The sequence below is a fragment of the Strix aluco genome, chromosome 2 (assembly GCF_031877795.1).
Source record: "Strix aluco isolate bStrAlu1 chromosome 2, bStrAlu1.hap1, whole genome shotgun sequence".
Classification (NCBI taxonomy): Eukaryota; Metazoa; Chordata; class Aves; order Strigiformes; family Strigidae; genus Strix; species Strix aluco.
Window position 1 is genome coordinate 6,726,671 of NC_133932.1, and position 20,028 is coordinate 6,746,698.

Sequence of the window (20,028 nt, forward strand, 5' to 3'; positions counted from 1 at the left end):
AACACTAAGGTTGGAGTGATGCAATTTCCTTAGCCTCCCTGATGAGATTGCCATCAAGTTGAAGCTTCCGTTCATGACACTAGTGCTATAAATACATGATCAGCTCTGCCGAAAAAGCACTTTAAAATCCAGGGGAGAGCAAGTGCCAGACAGTCAAATAATTTACAAGAAACCCACCAAAAACATCGCTTTATAAGACTCACTCAAATCATCCTCTTTATCTGCCCTATGCTGGCCTTGCATCATCAAAACCATTAAAAATACTCTAATAAGTGTCCTCCACATTTATACACAAAGAACCTTTTTATCTGCATACTGAGAAACAATAACAAGCATTCCTTTGCAGAGATGGTATTAAAAAAGAAGGCAAAATCAACTGTTTTGATATTTTCACATATTTTTGAAAAATGTAAATTTTAAACTTTAAATTCATTGGATTTATAGAGTTTTATAAGCTACTGACAAAACATTACTTCTGCTGAGGATCTGACCAGTCATTCCATTGTTACAATGGACACTTGGTATGAACAGGATCACATGGAGACTTTAACTTCTATATTCTCGTAATTTTTTGAAATAATTTCCTTTTAATGGAATTCTTTATGCCCCGAGTTAGGGCACAGATCACTAATGTTTGATCAAAATTCACATGTACAAGAAAAATACACTTCCTGGGAGAAACAGAACCCTGCTTCTCTAGGATATTAGACCTGTTTACTGACTGCCCTGAGAAGACTTAAGAAATCTGAAAGCAAATGTTTTCTCTTCCTGGTATCTGCTTTTGTGCTGCAGAAGTCTTGGAATCTTGGTGGCTATGTTTGTAACTGTAATATCTAGTACTGTGACTAGTATAAAGTAAAATAAACTAACACCTAAAATTCAGGAGAGAGGCAGATAAGCAGGATTCATATTTGTCTGCTCCAACCTTCTAAGGAAAGGATCCCATCTAAGCTGGTTGCCTAGACATCTATATTATGAAAGCATAGGCAACATCATGAACCTAAAGGTATAGCTGCTTAAATTGACCTAATTTCTACTTTTCTTGCATCCCAGAAAAATAATCACGTTTTTAATGTTGCTTCTTGGCCAACACTGCTCCTCTAACCAGGGCAACAACTTTTCATTATGTTAGAATCTGCAGGAGAAAATGCAGAACTTTCAGAAAAGTCACTCTGCATTGTCTACAAGAGGTCTTCTCCATTCTCTGTTCCTGCTTTCTAAAATGTTCCCATTCTGGTATGAATGAGATATTTATAATGGCTCAAATGCCACATAGTAACCTGCTAAAGATATATTAATTGCACAGGCTGGAATGAAGTAAGAGAAACTGATGAAGTTGAAACATAGCTCAGACATTCTTTATGATTTTAACTTGAGGGTTTTCACATATTTCTGGCCAAATACAGTCTAATGTGACTATGAAAACTGGCTGTTTAAACTTCTACCTTATGACATCAGTTTTACCATGTTGGCCTTACTCTGATTTCTTTTCATTCGTCTCACTTTCTTCAACACCTAATAGATATGTTCCTCTTTCCCCATTACTTCTGAATTTGGCCCCAAATTTTAAATGCCAAAACTCTACGCTGGATTAACCTGTATGTGAAAGTTGAGGGAAGCCTGGAAGAAAAAAATTTAAAAGGAAAAAGTATGTATGCACGTGTAATTACAATGCATAGCACACCTTTTTTTAATTTTCAGCTTTTTCTATCACCTTCTAGAGTCCTCATGTAAAATATGTATTTTTTGCATTTCCTAATGCTCATTCACTAGTGATCATCTAATTAACCTCATACATCACTTTTGATTTCACTCTGTGGTTGCTACTGGCTTTGTAAAGACTCGTCTGCCATCAATAACTCACAAGAGCCTGTATTCAGAAAGGTATTGAAGCATGTCTTCAGTAATTTATGCCTATAAAATACATTTGATGTCATAAGCAATAAAACAGTTTTCTAGTACAGACTTTTCTACAGATATTTTAAAGAGTTGCTTAAATAAACTGTTCATGTTGTCATACAAAATAGCTAGCCTTTGTCTTTATCTGGTATTCCTACAAAGATACTTAATGCACAGACTATACAATACTTGAAAATTCAGTGATTTGTACAAGGAAGAAAAATCACAGCCCTGCAATACCAAATGATATGGTAACGTAAATAGTGGATTCAAATTCTTCAGGAGTAATGTAAACAGAGAGGTTTTTACCAGAGCCTCTTGGAGATTTCCTATTAAGCTTCTTTTCCATAAGGAAGAGTTGTCTCAGCTGTCTTGCAAACCTGGTTGGATTATCCCAAGGGATAGAAGACACTTCAGAATCGCCTTCAACCATAGATCCAGAGCTCTGCAGGAGACCAGAGTCACTCAGCCCAGTCAGCCTCAGGCTTTCAAAAGTAAACACTCTGAAGGCTCTTTCTACTTCAGTCCAGTTCAGAAATTCTATAAAAGAATTACAATCATTAACTGAAAGTGTCCTTACAGCTCAGCAGAAGATAAACAGAAGACTATGTAAGTGTATTGTTCTTGGCAACTCTGCAAAAACCAACAACAATTTCCTTAATGGCATTGGATCACATTATGTGAGCTACATTTTACACTGCCTTGGAAGTTGAATGCTTCCAAATTGCAAAGTGATATGCATAACTATTAATGCAGTTTAAATGAAGTGCTTCCTACATCTGAATACCTTCTGGCTCATTAACTTTATATAAATTATGCTGATTTTAAAATACTGAGCAGACTTTATCAAACCAGTTCACAACTAATTATTTTCAGTTCATGAAAAGGCTTCCATTATCATAAACATTTTAATTATCTGTAGCTTCTCCAACCAAGTATCAAATGCTTTTTTTCTCTTCAGACAAAATTTTACACGTAATTTACACAGAAGTACACAAGGTGCAAAGACAATAAGAGATCCTATTTGTGGTTGTGTGCATTGGTATCCACATAACAATGATAATCACGACAAGGACTGAATTGTAAGACAGGTAGTTCAGTGCCCAAATCATACAAAGAGTATCTTGAAATGTATTCTCTTTACAATAGTTAAAGACCCAAGCATGTCACACATCTTGAAAATGTTGGATATCTCATCTCCTGTTCAAATGAATCACCTTCTTGATAAAAGTGAAGACATTGTTAGCTAAGTTAACAGTTGGGAGAGTTTGATAGTTTAGTATGGTCCAGTGAAGACTATCAAATTTGATACCCATCAGCTGGAATTCTCCAGCAATACAGGATACCTTAATAGCTTAGTGTCCAAAAAGAACATACCAACAACTAGAAACAATGCAGTGAGTGTAAGTTAATCCAGTACATGGAATTTCAGGACTGAATAGTTGGGAAAGTACCTTCAAATCCTGTGCCTTATATGATGGCATAATGTAACCAAAGGGATTTGGATGTTTGTATTTCTTAGCAGTCTAGAGTAAACTTCCCAAACTACCTAAGGGTATTTATTCAGTCTTTAGGATTGTTTCACAGTGTACATCATGGTGATATGCACACTCCAAGAAAAGGTAACCATAGAAGTGATTATGGTTGAAGAAGTGAATGTATACTTGGTTTGATAAAGGGACTATTATAGAAGCCATTTCATTATTAACACCAACAGCTTACACAGAATACATTCTGAAAGCCATTTATTGTCCAGCAAAAATCTGCTAAGATACATGTGCTCCTCCACCAAAACACTGTTGATAAATAAACACACAGTCTATCTCAGTGTCTCCTAAAATGCATTCTACAACCTAGGATCAAAATAGCAATTTGTACAACTATTTATTTTTTTCAGATTTAGTAAGTGTTTATATGTTTGTGAATATAAATAAATAAATGAGTTCTAACATACTTCCAGCTCTTAGTCATGCAATATTTAATACTTGTATAGCCTTTCCCATTAATTATAAAACTGAGGTCTAAAGTTAACCCTAACTTGTATAGTAGGCTAAAGGTATAAGCAAGAATGTGAAAATGGAAAATTCTGCAAAGGTTTTAGGCAGCTGAAAAAACTTGTCCCAAAATTTCTGCTCTTTAATAGGATCATCAACCAGAAGAAAAAAAAAATGGAACTGATATCAATGACAAACAAAATCACTTTACCACTGGTACAATAATGCATGAGCTCATGAACTCTGGCCAAGCATTTAGTGTTGTTTTCAGTTAAAGGAAAGGTGAAATGGGTAAGTTCTGTAAGAGGCAGCTTATCCATCATTTCACGTTCAATCTTTTCTGGATTTAAGTTCTCCTGGACCTGAAACAAAAATGAAAGTACCAAAGTAAACTTTCACACCAGTAGATTTCTAAAAATTATGTCTGAATAAAGAAGTCTTTTTATAGCGAAAGACATAACCATGTGCTTAAGTCAGCTGGATATAAACTCAAATTTGAGCATGTGCTCACAGTGTGTTTTTGAATCGTGGTGTCAGATATTTTAGGCAGAAAAAAATGAGATCCACAAGAGAATAACTGACAGCATAACAACAGACACTTGTTAGAAGATATATGCCTGTGCTAGCTTGACTCAAAAATTCTGGAATACAGAAACATGTACTGATCTACTCAGACAGGCAGCAGGTACCTTCCATGTATCTCTCAGCTAGTCTGTGCTACTTCGCATAGTAATGACGTCTGTAAACTCATTGATCAGTCTGTGCCAGCAGCATCCCTATATATTTAAGGATTTATCTTTGAGACTTACTGGTTTTTTTCAGATTTTCTCTTGTGCTGGGTTTGTGTGATGGGGTTTTTGGTAGAGGGGGAGGGGGCTACAGAAGTGGCTCCTGTGAGAAGCTTCTCAAAGCTCCCCCAGCTCCAAGTTGAACCTGCCTCTGGCCAAGGCTGAGCCAATTAGTGACCGTGGCTGCGCCTCTGTGATAACATATTTAAGAAGGGCAACCTGGGAGGAGGGGCGAGGGCAATACCTCTGCAAACACCGAGGTCAGTGGAAGAAAGGAGAAGGTGGGGGAAGTGCGCTGGAGCAGAGACCCCCCTGCAGCCCGTGGTGAAGGGCAGGCTGTGCCCCTGCACCCATGGAGTTCACCAGTAGAGCAGATGCTGAACTGCAGCCTGTGGAGCACCCCATGCCGGAGCAGGTATCTGTGCCCAAAGAAAGCCAGGACTCTGAGGGAAACCCCCACTGGGGCAGTCTGTTGCTGGGAGGATTGAAACACATGGCAGGGACTCACGCTGGAGCAGTTTGTGAAGAGCTGCAGCCCATGGGAAGGAGCCATGTAGGAGAAAGTTCATGGAGGGCTGTCTCCCGTGGGAGGGACCCCACGTTGGAGCAGAGTAAGAGTGTGAGGAGTCCTCCCCCTGAGGAAGAAGGAGCAGCAGAAACAATGGGTGATGAACTGATCACAACCCCCATCCCCTGCCCGCCCTGGGAGGGAGAAGGTAGAGAAACAGGGAGAAAAGCTGAGCCTAGGAAGAAGGGAGGGGTGGGGGGAAGGTGTTTTAATATGTGGGAGTATTTCTCAATGTCCCACTCTGTTTGATTGGTAAATGAAGCATTGGTGGTGGTGGTGTTCAAATTACAATGATGTTCTTTTTCTTCCCCAATCGAGTTGGTCTTTTGCCTGTGACCATACCTGTTGAGTCATCCTTCCCTGTCCTTCTCTCCATCCCCAAGCCTTTTGCTTTATTTTCTCCTCCCTATCCCTGAGGGGGAAGGAGTGAATGAGCAGCTGCATGGTGCTCAGTTGCCCGCTGGGCTTAAACCACAACAGCTCTTTTTAGTATTACGCACTTACCGTACCTTTTTCTTGGACCATATCTTACTATTTTTTTTCTCTATCCACTCCTCAAACATTGTGCTATACCCTGAATTTCCTCTTCAGCAAGTACATCACATACATCAAGCATATGCCTGCTAAGAGCATTTTTCTCAGTGATTACTCAGTCCTGTCCTGTGCTTGAATACCTCCAATGTGTCAAGCTCATTTTGCTTCTGAATACTGTTTTAATCAATGGTTGTCAAAGTATTCCACAGACAAATTGTAATTCATGAAGCCAGGCAGACACACCTTAGCTGTGAAATCTAAAACTGTATTATCACTTGTATTACCTTCAGAGTGTTTTCAAAGTTCAGTGGTAAAACTACATCTTGGCTTTGGAAAAATCCGAGAAAATCACAGCGGTCTTTCAGTTCAGAAAGTCTGGGAACTGTTACTTTGCAATAACCCCAAACCTTGCAGTCTCTGAACCTTTCTGCCTTTGTCAGAATTTGGCAATGTCTTGGTTATACACTATGCTCCAACTATTTAGCCAACCTGAACACACTTCTTGTGTTCACTAACAGCCTCTATATATTTTCTTATACTTCTCTGCATCTTAGTATTTAACCTCGTCTACATGCTAAATCACTGTTATCAAGTTAGTAACTCATTTTCCAGTTTCATCAGTGTATGACTACAGTAAATCAACAGGGTTCTGTAATATCTCTCATCTACGCCAAAGGCTAAACTTTCTTATTAATAATGCAAACAGATCATTGAAATCAATATAATGCTCTATGTTTGTGATGTGTCCTCTGTCAGTAGCAGTAACTCATTGCTTCTTAAGCTGACTAAACACATGTTTGTGTGTCTCAGCAGGAAACAAAACTAGGCTATACTGTTCTGCTTTGTAAAAACACCACTCCATCCTTTCTAGTAGTGCATTGAGTATTCACTGACTGTGGACTTTAGAACTGTTTATATATAATAGGTAGCACTATACCTTCAGCAGGTGCAACCGCTGAGCCAGGGTGTCATGGTAGTTAAATAACAGAGGATACTTGGGAGTGACAGTCTCCTTTTCACTGTATTTAGGAGAAAAGTAGTCATATAGATTCTGTTAAAAAAGAAAGATGTATTAAACCCCAAAAATCAGATTTATTTGTCATTTTAGGAAATGAATGAAAGACAACACAAACCTTTTTTTCACTCTCAGAAAGTGAAAGAGAAGGAAGGACAGAGGCTATATGATCTGCAATGGTGTGATGTAGCCCATCTGCCCGAGGCTCTGGTACCACCAGACTAGGAGGTATAAGGTCTTCTTCACTTGCAATAACCTGCCAAACACGATATACTTTAGCTTTCATTACAGTATGACTGCTGCTTAACTCCATTAAATCAAGCAGATCCTGCTATAAGCTAAACACACTTCCATACATTTTTTTCAGGAAAGAAAACCATAACTTTTTTCTAGAAGTAGCAAAAATACGATTTCCATGTTAGTTCCTGCCCAAAACAAAAATTATGGAAAACAGAATTAAATGTTTTTTCCTATTATTCACTTTTGGAAGGATAAGAAGTATTTTCAACCTGAAATGTTAAGAACTGCTAATGAACACAGATAATTAAAAACTGATTGTGTATCAGGTGTCAGACCTTATTTTGAGTATTTTTGCCTGAGTCTATTTTCAGACTGAATTGCCAAAAGTAAAAAAATAAGATTGTGCTGAAATTCTATTTCTAAAAGAAGGAGGATTTCTAAATCATACTGTGGGTCTCTGCTAACTCATAGATTGTGCCTGAGCTCAACAGAAGTCAGAACTGTCTAGCCCTAGCATTTACATGTTAGGCTTGCCCTAAGACCTTTGTACCGAGTAAAACAGTAAAGTTGGGTGTCAAAATATTGTTGCAGGACATGAAAACTTCTTATTGACTTAGCTAAGAATGACACCTTTTTCCTCATTTGATTATACTGGATCTGTAGTCTTGAAAAAATAATTTTGGAGTAACATCGTATATACAGGAAAAGTGCACAATACAAAAGAAACCCAAAGATGTCACTTTTGAGTTGCGATTCCTTTGTATTGAACCTCCCTGGTCAGTGCCTCCATACACAGTCTCTTACTTTAGGCTGAAACAGATGGATTTATTGATCTTTGATCAATTCATTATACCAGGCCTAAACCAAATTAACCACAGGAATTATAAAGAGAATATTCCCACCTGTTCCAACATGCAGTTCAGCATTAAGGGTACAGAAAAGTATTCCTCAGGAATCTGACTCAGCAAGTCATTGTAATACCTCATGTCCACAAAAGTAGCCGAAAAGAAATCTTCTTCCTCTATTATAATAGAAGATAAAACATTAAGATCAATTTCTTCAGAAATGCCAATTTATATTACCAACCAGTTCAGCCTTCAGACAATTTTTCTTAAAAAGACTAACAAAGTCCATTACTGTAGAGCTCTTAAATATGACTGTGACTAGAAACAGACAGAAAAAGTTATCTTCTAAAGGACTTAACTATCACCACTACAGTTTCCAGAGACTTTCACAATGTATTCACCAAGAAACTACTCCCACAACATCGAATCACATCTTCGGCTTACTGTGTAAATAATTTCACGGATTTGTGCTGTCAGATGAATGAATGGTACGACAGAGTGAACAGCTACAGACAAGTGCTTTAATCCTTCAGACATACCCTGTGGCAATATTACTGTTGGCAGAATTTCTTCTGTTTGTCCTTTTTTCTTTGAAGGTGTAATCTGTGATGTTGATTGTACCTAAAGGAACAAAAATAAAGATAAAAAAACCTGAGAAACAGTAGAACAAGTGAGGATTGCACAAATAGGTGTGAGAAATTAATTTCATTTACCTTTGGTTACTTACCCTAGATGCTAAACTTTTAAATGGCTGCTATTAGGGGAGGGAAATCCCACCTAACTCTGAATGGAACAAGATAGTAAGAATGCAGTTTTATGAATGCTTTAAATGAGCATTCAGTAGTACTGCTACAGAGTAAGCCCATTCTTTCCCTGTCACTAGTACATGTCCTAATAAGCCACTTTCTTCTGACCACTTAAGCTTTTGTCTACCATGAATAAAAGAAAGAAATTGATCTTGCATGGAACTAACAATCTTTTTTTGACAGTTCACAGATCTGCAACAAAAAATAGTAGCTCTGTTCATGCATATTGATTTTTCAGACACAAGAAGGTGTCATCAGAAGCTATTCAAGGAATTTTTACACCTGTCATACTTTATGCCTGTACGATCCTTCAAATTTTCTGTTTTCTGTTTCCCCAATGCTCTGCTAATTTAAAACCTCAAAAATGGAAAAAAATGCTGAAGATAGAAATCCCATTTTCATTCACAGAAAATCACACATGGAGTGACAGTCCAAGGTGAATTTTTGAGTGCAGAATTACAGACAGGCAATTCTAGCCTATAACTAATTATTCTCTATAAGAAGAGAAGGATCCTTGCCTCAGTTACAGGTGGTTGTGTTGATTTGCTCTCCGATAATGCAGGCACATTAATAAACTTGGTGTTTTCCAAGTAGTTACAGTGCTGTCTTCTCCAGTCCAGGCAGTCATACATCAAACAAGCAATGCTTTCAAACAGTGCAGTGCCAAATGCAAGCTAAGACAGAAAATCAGATACAAAGGATGAAGTTTGCATACAAAAGTGTCATTGTAACTTGGCCACACAAGTCATTAGCTCTCTACTGAGCAGATCTACAACTGTTTAAAAAACTTCCAAGGGATTTTTTCTCCACTAATTTAAAATGTTTTATAGAGTTATTCTAGAAAACAAGACCTCCTCATTTTTATTTGCCCACACCACAGTATGGACTGAGTACTGCCTAACTAACTGCTTTAGTTGTTATAAAGTCTAACTTGTCTTAACAGTAACTCTTCAAGGTCTGCTCTCCTGCAACTGGAATTTAGGTTATTTTTTTGGATGGGAAGGAATGGGAGAGGTAACTTAAAATAACTGTTTTATATCATGTGTGCATGTTTCTCCTGGTGATCAACCTGCAGCATATTTGCAATGTCAACCATTCTCCTGCCCTAGAGGGATAAAAACCAAAAATTAAAACCCCAGCCAAGTAATAAATGTAATATTATATTATTTTCTTTCTTTCTGTTGCCCTTTTAAAACAAAGAAAACCTCAAAAACTGAACTCTGAGTTCCACAGTTGTGCAAGCAAAGGAATATCAGCATAGTGGCCCAAACGTCTGAAGGCAGAGCGCTGTATCTGCAAAAGTCTGACAAGGAAAGAATCAAGGTTCTTGAGGTATTGTACTATGGTTTTCACCAAAGCTTGTGAGGAATAAAAAGAATAACAGCAACTGTTATTTGAAATGTGAAATGCTTTTGTACAAATACCAAAATCCTATCTGAGACCACATGCCACACACTCAAGTTTCAGTGGCTTTAATGCACATATTCTCCCCCTGTACATCCTAGAAATTGTGGAATAGATGAAATTATTCTAATTTTTAGACAATTTCTGTCAACAGCCCTTTTCTGAGTGATTCTTTCACTTTTGTGAAAGTAGGGGAAGTCTCGTATTAAGAAGTTTTAGACTGGCTATTAGGAAGTATTTCTCTCCAGAAGGGGTTGTTGGGCGTTGGAATGGGCTGCCCAGGGCAGGGGGGGAGTCCCCATCCCTGGAGGGGTTGAAGAGTCGGGTTGACCCAGCGCTGAGGGATCTGGTGGAGTTGAGAACGGTCAGTGTGAGGTTAATGGTTGGACTGCAGGATCTTCAAGGTCTTTTCCAACCGAGATGGTTCTGTGATTCTGTAACAGGTGGCTATCAATATTGGATGTCTCAATTTTAAGTTTCTTAAAATAAAACACAGTGAAGATAAGGATTGACAAGTGTTAATCAGCACCAAATATATTAACTGACCCTTAAGAAGTATTAAGCATCTGCTTTCTTCAACTCAGACCCTCTTTATGACACTTCAAAACAAGCACCCCAAATCATTGTTCCATCAGTTACGGAATAGTTGTCAAAGTTTTCATAACATTTAAAGACTAGGGGAGATATTTGGGAGAGAATTTCTATTTGTGAAAAGAGAATTTTCAGAGTTAATATTCCTGCACCTTTGTTTTTCCAATTCAATACTCTTCTGAAGAATGGGTTAGTATAAAAACGTTCCATTCATATATTACTTAAAAGAGATCACTAGAGCACACGAACATTTTGATTAAAATATTGGAGTGTTTTGAATGAGCAATATTTTAAACAAAAAAAGATCTTTTACAAAGTTACAAGTAACAATACCTGGCACTACTCAATGGGACACATGTAAAGTTTAGTATAATTACAATTTGCTTGCTCTCTCCTCTTCTCAGGACAGACACAGATGCTTGTCAAAAGTTTTCCGAGTCTAACTATTAGTGACTCTTGAACAAAGAAAAATATTTTTGAAAGTATTTTCCTTCCTAGAGATCTGAAATTGGAGACGACTTGCTGTATGTAATACTCTATCATTTTTATATTGGTGTCTAACAATTTGTCACAGGAGTTTTTCTTCTGTGTCTCTTGGACTTCAGAGATGCAGCAAGCTAGGACTCGGAGGCTCTCCAGCAAGTCCACCAGAACAGACTTACTCTATCCACTATGATTTCATAACATACATTCTTTCCATCTGTTTCTTTGAAAGCCTACAAATGTTCCTACTTCTTTAGAGCTCTGCTGAATTCTGAGATACTGAAGAATGTGAAATTACAACTACAGTCTGCTGGAACACTTTCAGTGACAGATCATTTTTCTTCTATTTCAGCTATAATATAGCTGCTCTCAGGATATTCATGAGTAGCAACAGTCCCCTACAAGACATGATTATGGGGAAGATACACAAGATAAAAAACTTATTTCCCAAATAGGCTTCATATTGTAAGATTAGATCAAGAGTATAATGATAAGTAATGTTGTAAGTAGCAAGCCTACATGTTTCCACAATTTGAGGCATTTTTAGTGGATGGTTTGGAAACCACTCTGGATTTAGCCAAACTCAGTTCTGATCCCTTCAGGATCAAGGGTACTTCCTAGCTCACCAGACTGTTTATATACAGGATTTAGTGTACTAAAAATAGGCGTTAGGAGGATGTAGTCTGTCTTTTAACCCTAATAAAATAGACCACAAATACAGTAGGCTAAATTATGTCATGTTGCTTTATTTTGCTTTAGCAGTTTATATTTTACTGCTGCCATTGTGGACTGAAAAATACTGGACACTTTCACCTCACTATACTTGAGAACTGAGGCTGAAAAAATTTTCTAATGGTTCACTTTCTCTTGCAGTGCCCAGTAAAAGTCCTGACTCAGCAGGCTATAATGAGTAATTAGCCTAAGCCATGTTTTGGGATGGACAAAAAGAGGCAGCACTGCGTATGATAAAACAAAGTCTTACATCAAAAAGCATCCTTGCATTCATTTAATTTGTTCTCATGTGACTGTTCTGAGATACAGTAAGTAGACCTGCTGTTATGAGCACAAAAATATAATTTTTGTGTTATTTCATATGGACATCTGACTCTCTAATGAGATCCAAACTGCATCTATGTTAAGATGCTGAATAAATTTAATATCGCAAACTGTTTTAAAAGTCAGCTGCTGTGGCCTACGATATAAGAAACTCCAAGTCAGGTATTTTTATTCAGAGGACTCCTTGTGAATACATGCTGAATAAACTTGTTGGATATATAAGAAATAATTTTTTTTCAAGATTACAAATATACTAACTACTCTGGTTCTGTTTCATAGAAGACTAAACTAAAAGTCCTGTCATTTCTATATTGGTCTATGTTACAAACCCCAAAGCATGCCATGGATTGTGAAAGCAGAATCTACTGACCAGCATTTCTCCATCAGACCAATCCGGGGGAAAGGCACTCTCCTTAACTAGGTGATGAAGTACGGCAACATCAAAGAGACTTGATCCATGCTTTCCACTGTTCAGAACTGGCCCCAGGTATTTCCAAAATGTCTCCAGGTCTTTGATAGCTTCATCTTTCTTTCTTTTCTCTGCTTCTACAACTAACATTTATAAGTATTAGGTAAATCATGGTACAATGTCTCCCTTTTACACAAGGCACAAATCACACGTTAGTCTTCCATAAGCACTGTTAAAATATTCCCATCCTCAAAGTCTCAGCAAAATCTGACACTCAACTTTGGGATTAAAAATCTCCAGGAAGATAAAGCCTCAGTAAAACATGGTAGTTCCTTCAGAAGAAATAAAAATCAAAACCAATACCACACCCCTCTCCCCCCAAACTAAACAACAGCAGTGAATGTTTGAAACCCAGGAAGTGTAAAAATCCCAGGTTGCACTTTTCCAAAGCTGCCAGAACATACCCTGACAAACCTGTTCTTTAATTATAGGGTAAGAAATCCTTATTATGACAATTTTATTGATGTGGAAATTGAGGCAAAAGGAGACTAAGGCACAGTATGACTATGAATAGCGACCCTAAAAGTTGTATGGTTTCCATTTTTACTGCATAGTAATGATCAACTTTCAAAGATGCTCTAGTTACAATGAAAAAAAAAAAAAGCCATCTCTTACAATCACACTCTGGAATCTAAGATCAACCATACTTTTTATAACCTAATTTAAGAGATGTAAAGACACTAAACCTGCAGTGACTTCCTTTCATTTGGACTTATGGGTGCTCAGCACTTCTAAAACCTAAGTATGAAGGCCAAATACCTCACTTGTATAATTCTAGTGATCCCACAGGTTTAAAACAAAACAACTCGATGAGGCTGTGGACTCTTCAAAAAATGCTGATCTTCTTAAGGTTTTCCAAGTTACATACACCTCCTATAGCAGCCATCAGAAATGTTTGCCAATTAACCTACAAAATGGTTTTATCATGATTTGGAAGATATGTCCCATTGAGACACTGGGTAAAAAACCTGGGAACTCTCTGCCAAAAGATTCTGTAGATATAAGACATTCTCATAAGTTCAAGGGGAGACTGAAGAAGTGCTTAGAAAACAGACAAACTAAATCCATTGAGGTTTACTAAAAAGACAAAACACATCAGGATCAGGAAAATTCACTGACTTGAAAATAACTGGTGGCTAGGTGATGTATGCATTGAGAAGTTTCATACATGTTTTACTTATTACCCTTTTCCTTCCATTCCTTTAATTTCCTTTTCCTTGGACATTAATTTATGAGCACTTCTGGAGATAGATCACTTCTTGTCTAGATGGTCCCTTGATCTGTTCTATGCTCCTAATAGCTCATCTCAGTCACAGGACCATCCTTTCTCTTAGTTTTTCATCTGCTCATGAAAGATATCCTCTAATTCAGGATAATTCCTCACCCACGGCAATGTCCCCCTAACAAACTCAGCTTTGAAAATACATCTCGACAGTGTAACAGCATCTAGGGCTGCTCTGTCAATGGATTCACCTCTTCGCATTTTTGAATGAAAGGTGAATGGCACTGTTCTAATAACATTGTAGCTAGACATTCCTGTTTTACAATAGAAGAGTAATAACATTTTACTAATTCTGTCCCATAGTTTAATAATAACCAACACAAAAATGTGTATAACACTTAGGCTTCCCCTTTCACAGAAACATCACAGTTTGCCAGGATCAATCATGAGATCCTCTGCCCTTGACTACTGCCTCCTCTCTTCATTCTTTTGTCTGCAATCCTAAGGCTTTTCTTTCCTCAAGTATATTTTCAACATGTAAACTCTCTCAGAATGCATTAAAGTTTTCATGAGTAACCCCTCAAAAAGGTGCAGGAGCTGGGAGACACTCTGTCAATACAGAAGAGATTTTGCATAACCCCATAGAGGAACTGAATTACCTTGAAGTCATCAGTAATAGAAATGAGACAGTACCCAGCAGTACATTACATGATTTTGGAAAAACATCGACCAAAAAATCTGTTATCATCATGTAACAGTGGAAGAAAAACATCTAGTGTATACTAATACACTGAATAGCAATTTCAAACATCACTGTGAAAACAGAAATCCTAGAATCACTAGGATGTGTCCAAGTCACATGTTTCCAGCAGAAATGGAGAAAAATTAATTCCATTTTGTCAGGCTCAGAGATTGGTCTGAGTTCTCTCATTAGCTCTCAGAAAAGCTGAATTAGTAGTAGCACATCTATGAGGGTGATTAGAGGAACAGAAGACTAACAGTATGAAAGGGGACTAAGCTCTTGACTTGGTAACTTCACAAAATGAGAGTCACTAGGGGATGCAAACACCTGGGAAGGAAAAGAACATGAAAGCTGTGGTCCCTAATCCACAATTCATGTGTATTCATGCTAAGAACAGAAACACTGTAACATAATTGCACTTACAGGTTAATGTCTTCCTGTCTAAAAGTTTCTCTGTACATTACTGAAATGATCAACCACAATCTATTTTGTAAGTCATTCAACTATGAAATACTTGAGTTAATGCCTGCTCCAAGGCACAATTAACTATACCTGTATCGCTGCTGACAGATGTTTGTCTTAATACAACCTTAAAATCCTCAAAGACTCAATAAAATTCCTACTCAGTATACTTCAGTGCTTCACTAACCTCACCTGTGGAAAGTTTCTACCTGCTACATTATATTTTTCTATTGCAATTTAAACTCTTCATTTTCTGTCCTAGCCTTTTACAAACTTGAAAACTTTTATCATTTCTCCACTACCTCCTTAAGCCTTCTCTTCTCATTTTTTTTCCTCGTAGATAAAATTTTATAGAACCCTAATAATTCTCTTCTCCACCATTTGGAATTTTTCTGATTGGCACACTTTTCTCACAAGGCTTACCTCACTGTTAACTTGCATGATAAGATTACTTCAGGTACTTTTAAGGATATATTCTCATTTTTAATCTGGAGATGGTATTTATTTTTTAGTGGCATAGCAATATTGCTGACTTATGTTCATTTGTGAAGTTAGCGTGACAGCTTATCTTTCAAACCTGTCACCTACCCATGTCTCCTAGTCTTTATTTGTACATTTAATTATTCTTGTATAAGCATACTGTATTGTCCATATTAAACAGAATAGTCTTTTTTCCAGATTATTATTCTCTATTCTGCCAAGAATATTTTGCATTGGAATCACACCCCCTTATTCCAACACCCACGACAATACCAAATAATACCAGATCCAGCACAAACTCCCTTGAGTCCACTCCATATATCCTTCTATTTGATAGTAAACCTTTAACAGTTACTCTAGAGAGGCTAAGAGTTTTGAATAAGACTGCACCTACTATATATTTATTTTCATCTAGACCTACCTTGCTCAGCGTGGGCTCTGTGAAGTAGCCTTATTAAAATCCAAATATACAATACAGACTATTCCTCTGCTCAGAAGGCCAGTACTTCATTTTATAAGGAAATTAAACTTGTCTAGCATGATTTTCCCTCGAACAGCATACACTAGCTGTTACTCATGTCCTCATTTTTCTTTTAAGTGGTTATAAATTATTTGTTCCAGTATTTTTCCAGAAACAGAAATTAAGCAGATTACAGTGCCTTGGCTATTTGTGTTCCTTTCCTTCTTCCTCACAGCTCTTTTTCCACTATCTTACTTGTTTTCTATGAGTTCTCAAATATAAATGAGAACGGCAGGCAAATCTTTAAATAGAATACAATTTAAGTTAATCTGAATCAGCTGATCTGAAAATTTTTCTACCTTACCTGAGCAGCACTCAGTTGTTTTACCCATTCCTCCACAATTTGTTGAAGCTGAATGTTTCTGCTACCAGCATTAATTGTGGTTAGTTATAACTATCACCTGTCTGCAATGGTATTTGTAGTGAGAACAGATAAATCCCCCCACAACACACATGTCAACAAGAAGTACAAAAAGCTGCCCAAAACACCACCCACAGCCAGCCTTCCTAGGATCACCTCCTGACAGTTCTTCCTCTCTGTTGAGCAACAGACGAACATTTCTCAGTCCTCCTCCTGCATCCTGTTTTGTATCTTGGTGTTTCTGATTTTGTGCCAATAGGCTCATAATGAACATTTATTCTCATTCCTAGTGATCTGACCTATTTTTAATTCTTAAATGCTTCCTTCTATCAAGGTCCACAAAGAATGCATGGTTTAGCCAAGATGTTTTCTTACTATGTAACCTATCCTTTCTTAGTAATGGGGAAAATTTACATTACTACCTATAACACTACTTACACAAAATACTATCATCTATGTTTACATTTTTTCCCCTTTTAAAAGTTTCCTAAAAAATTTTACTTATTAATTATCTAAGTTTACTAAAGTCTTCCTGCTATTACACATACATGACAAAAAGATAATAGAACTTTGGAAATATTTCAGGAAACCTTCACCCCCAGCAGGTATTTGTAAATAAAAGAAAATAAACAAACCAACGCTTTCTGCTCTCTGCACTTCCCACTATTTTCTAGCAAGACATTACCTTTAAATTTTACAAGTTCTAACAAAATTACAAGAAGCTGGAAATAATGTTTTCCTCTCATTCTTTTCCCAGAGATAAGATTGCTCATACAAATTCAAACACGACATTACTTCTTGAGTCTACCAGTTGGTGTTGTGATTGCCTAAGTCTTAATCTCCTCCATGACTCATGTTAGCTCATCTCTGCACCTTTGGGGTGCAGATTCCCTAGTGTCCACACAGTCTAACCTGTAGCATTTGCCCTGAGGCAATACAAGTATCTCATTTGGTCAACATGAATGGGAAGGAAGGAATAGCACACTGAGATAGTTCAGCCTTCACAACACTCATAAGTAAATGGTTTGGTATTCATCAGCGGTCAGAATGACAGTGAGTCACACCATCCCATCTCATGTCCTTATTTACTGGGTTGCTTGTGCCATCTCAACATTGTCAGAATCCATCACAAGGGATTTCCCAGCACCACAGAGAACGTTGCAGAACATCAGTATGCACAGTTATAATTGGAACCATAATTATTAGTAAAAAAACCACATGTATGAACAATCACAGCTACTGTCTGGGTTTGAGTTCAGAGGGCAACTGAGCACCATGCAGCCGCTCACTTTCCCCTTTCCCCTCAGTGCTGAGAAGGGGAAAATAAGCAAAGACACCACTCACTCCCCCTTTTTCCCCAGCACTGAGAAGGAGGGAAACAAAAGATCCAGGAACTTGAGGTAAGGACAAAGAGGGATGATCTTATCCTTTAAGGCACAGGCAAAAGACAGACTTGTTAAGAGAATTTAAAAAAACCCATAAATTTAATACAGACGCTAACAACGACAACACTTAACAGAGTAGGGCCACGAGGAGCATTACCACATCTTGAAAACACCTTCCCCCACCCCTCCCTTCTTCCTGGGCTCAGCTTTGCTCCTGATTTCTCCACATCCCCTCCAGCAGCCCAGGAGCAGGGAATGGGGGATATAGTTAGTCCTGCTGCTTCTTCCACCTTGGGGCAGGGGAACTTCTGGCATTCCTTCCCTGTTTTAGCATGGTCCCTCTCTTGCAGGAGACAGTCCTCCACCAGTCCCTCCCACAGGCACGTGGGTCACCCTCGCATGTTGCAATCCTCCCAGTGCCGAACTACAACGGGGGGGCTTCCCACAGTGTCCCGGCCTTCTTCAGACGCAGTCACCTCCATGGGCCTCAGATCAGTCTCTGCTCCACTGTAGACCTCCATGGGTGGCGGGGGGGGAGCCCTGCTGTCTCATCATGGGCTGCAGGGGAGCCTCTGCTCTGGCATACCTACCCCCACTTCTCTTCCTTTCTTCCACTGACCTTGGTGTTTGCATAGATGTCCCCCTCAACACCTCCTCACAACTCCAACTCCCCCTCCCAGGTTCCCCTTCTTAAATACGTTATCACAGAGGCACAGCCACCATCTCTAACTGGCTCGGCCTTGGTGCAGAGGCGGGTCTGACTTGGAGCCACGGCAGCTTTGAGAAGCTTCTCACAGGAGCCACTGCTGTAGCCCCCTCCCCACTACCAAAAACCCTGCCACTCACTCAAACCAGGACAGCTACCAACTCAGTTTTTTCACTTATGTTTATTTATCACCAGACTTTGATTTAGATTTAAAATAATTCAGGTCAGAAGGGACCTCAATCTCCTACTCAAAGCATGGTCAACGGGAAATTCAGACAACAGGCTCAGGGCTTTATCCAGCTCAGTCTTGTAAACCTCCAAATACAGAGATCCCACAACCTGTTGCAATGCTTGACTGCCTCTGGGGTAATTTCTGTTCATTCGTATCCCCATACCCTGCCCGCTACCCCCCCGCCCCCGCCATGTTGCCAGATTCTTCTATTTCAATTACAGAATCACAGAATGGTTGATGTTGAAAGGGACCTCTGGAGGTCATCTGGTCCAACTCCTCAGCTCATGCAGGATCACCTCGAGCAGGCTGCACAGGATCGTGTCCAGATGGCTTCTGAATATCTCCAAGGACAAAGACTCCACAACCTCTCTGTCCAACCTCACAGTTCAGTCACCCTCACAGTAAAAATGTGTTTCCTTGTGTTCAGGTAAAACCTCCCATGTTTCAGTTTTTTCCATGGCCTTTTGTCCTGTCACTGAACACCAGTGAAAAGAGCCTGGCTTCCTCTACTTTGCACTCTCGCTTCAGGCATTTATACATATTGACAAGATCCTTCTGGGCTTCCTTTTCTCCAGGGTAAACATTCCCAGCTCTCTCAGCCTCTGCTCATATGAAAGATGCTCCAGTCCTTTAAACATCTTTGTGGTTGTTTGATGGAGTCTCTCCAGTAGCTCCATATCTCTCCTGTACTGGGGAGCCCAGAACTGGACACAGATCTCCAGGTGTGGCCTCACCAGTGCTGAGTAGAAAGGAAGGATCAAATCCCTTGACCTGATACAGCCCAGGATACCATTAGCCTTGTTTGCTACAAAGGCATGTTGCTGGCTCATGTCCAACTTAGTGCCACCACCCCTAGGCCCTTTTCTGCCAAGCTGTTTTCCAGCTGGTCAGCCCCCTCCATGAACTGCTGCATTGGGTTATTCCTCCTCAGGTGCAGGACTTTGCTCTTGCCCTTGTGGAATTTTATGAGGTTCCTGCCAGCCCATTTCTCTAGCTTGTCAAGGTCCCTCTGAACAGCAACACAACCCTCTGGTGTCAACCACTCCTCATACTTTTGTATCATCAGAGTACTTGCTGAGGGTATATTCTGCCCCACTATCCTGATCATTAATGAAGATGTTGGGCAGGACTCATATCACTGATCACTAGGCTCTGGACCAGACCACTCAGCCAGTTTTCAATCCACCTCAGTGTTTGCTAATCCAGCCTATACTTCATTAGTTTCT

General features: G+C 38.8%; 1 protein-coding gene across 1 annotated transcript in view; it reads right to left on the reverse strand.

Annotated features, from left to right (window-relative positions):
- SPAG17 (sperm associated antigen 17) overlaps positions 1-20,028 on the reverse strand; it is a 119,191-nt gene that overhangs the window by 68,842 nt on the left and 30,321 nt on the right. Inside the window, exons 7-14 of the mRNA XM_074809456.1 lie at positions 12,594-12,775; positions 9,208-9,363; positions 8,423-8,504; positions 7,941-8,059; positions 6,917-7,054; positions 6,721-6,834; positions 4,105-4,255; positions 2,209-2,439 (exon numbers count right to left, since the gene is read on the reverse strand). Of these exons, the coding sequence (XP_074665557.1) occupies positions 2,209-2,439; positions 4,105-4,255; positions 6,721-6,834; positions 6,917-7,054; positions 7,941-8,059; positions 8,423-8,504; positions 9,208-9,363; positions 12,594-12,775 (1,173 nt within the window). The remainder of the gene's footprint in view (positions 1-2,208; positions 2,440-4,104; positions 4,256-6,720; positions 6,835-6,916; positions 7,055-7,940; positions 8,060-8,422; positions 8,505-9,207; positions 9,364-12,593; positions 12,776-20,028) is intronic.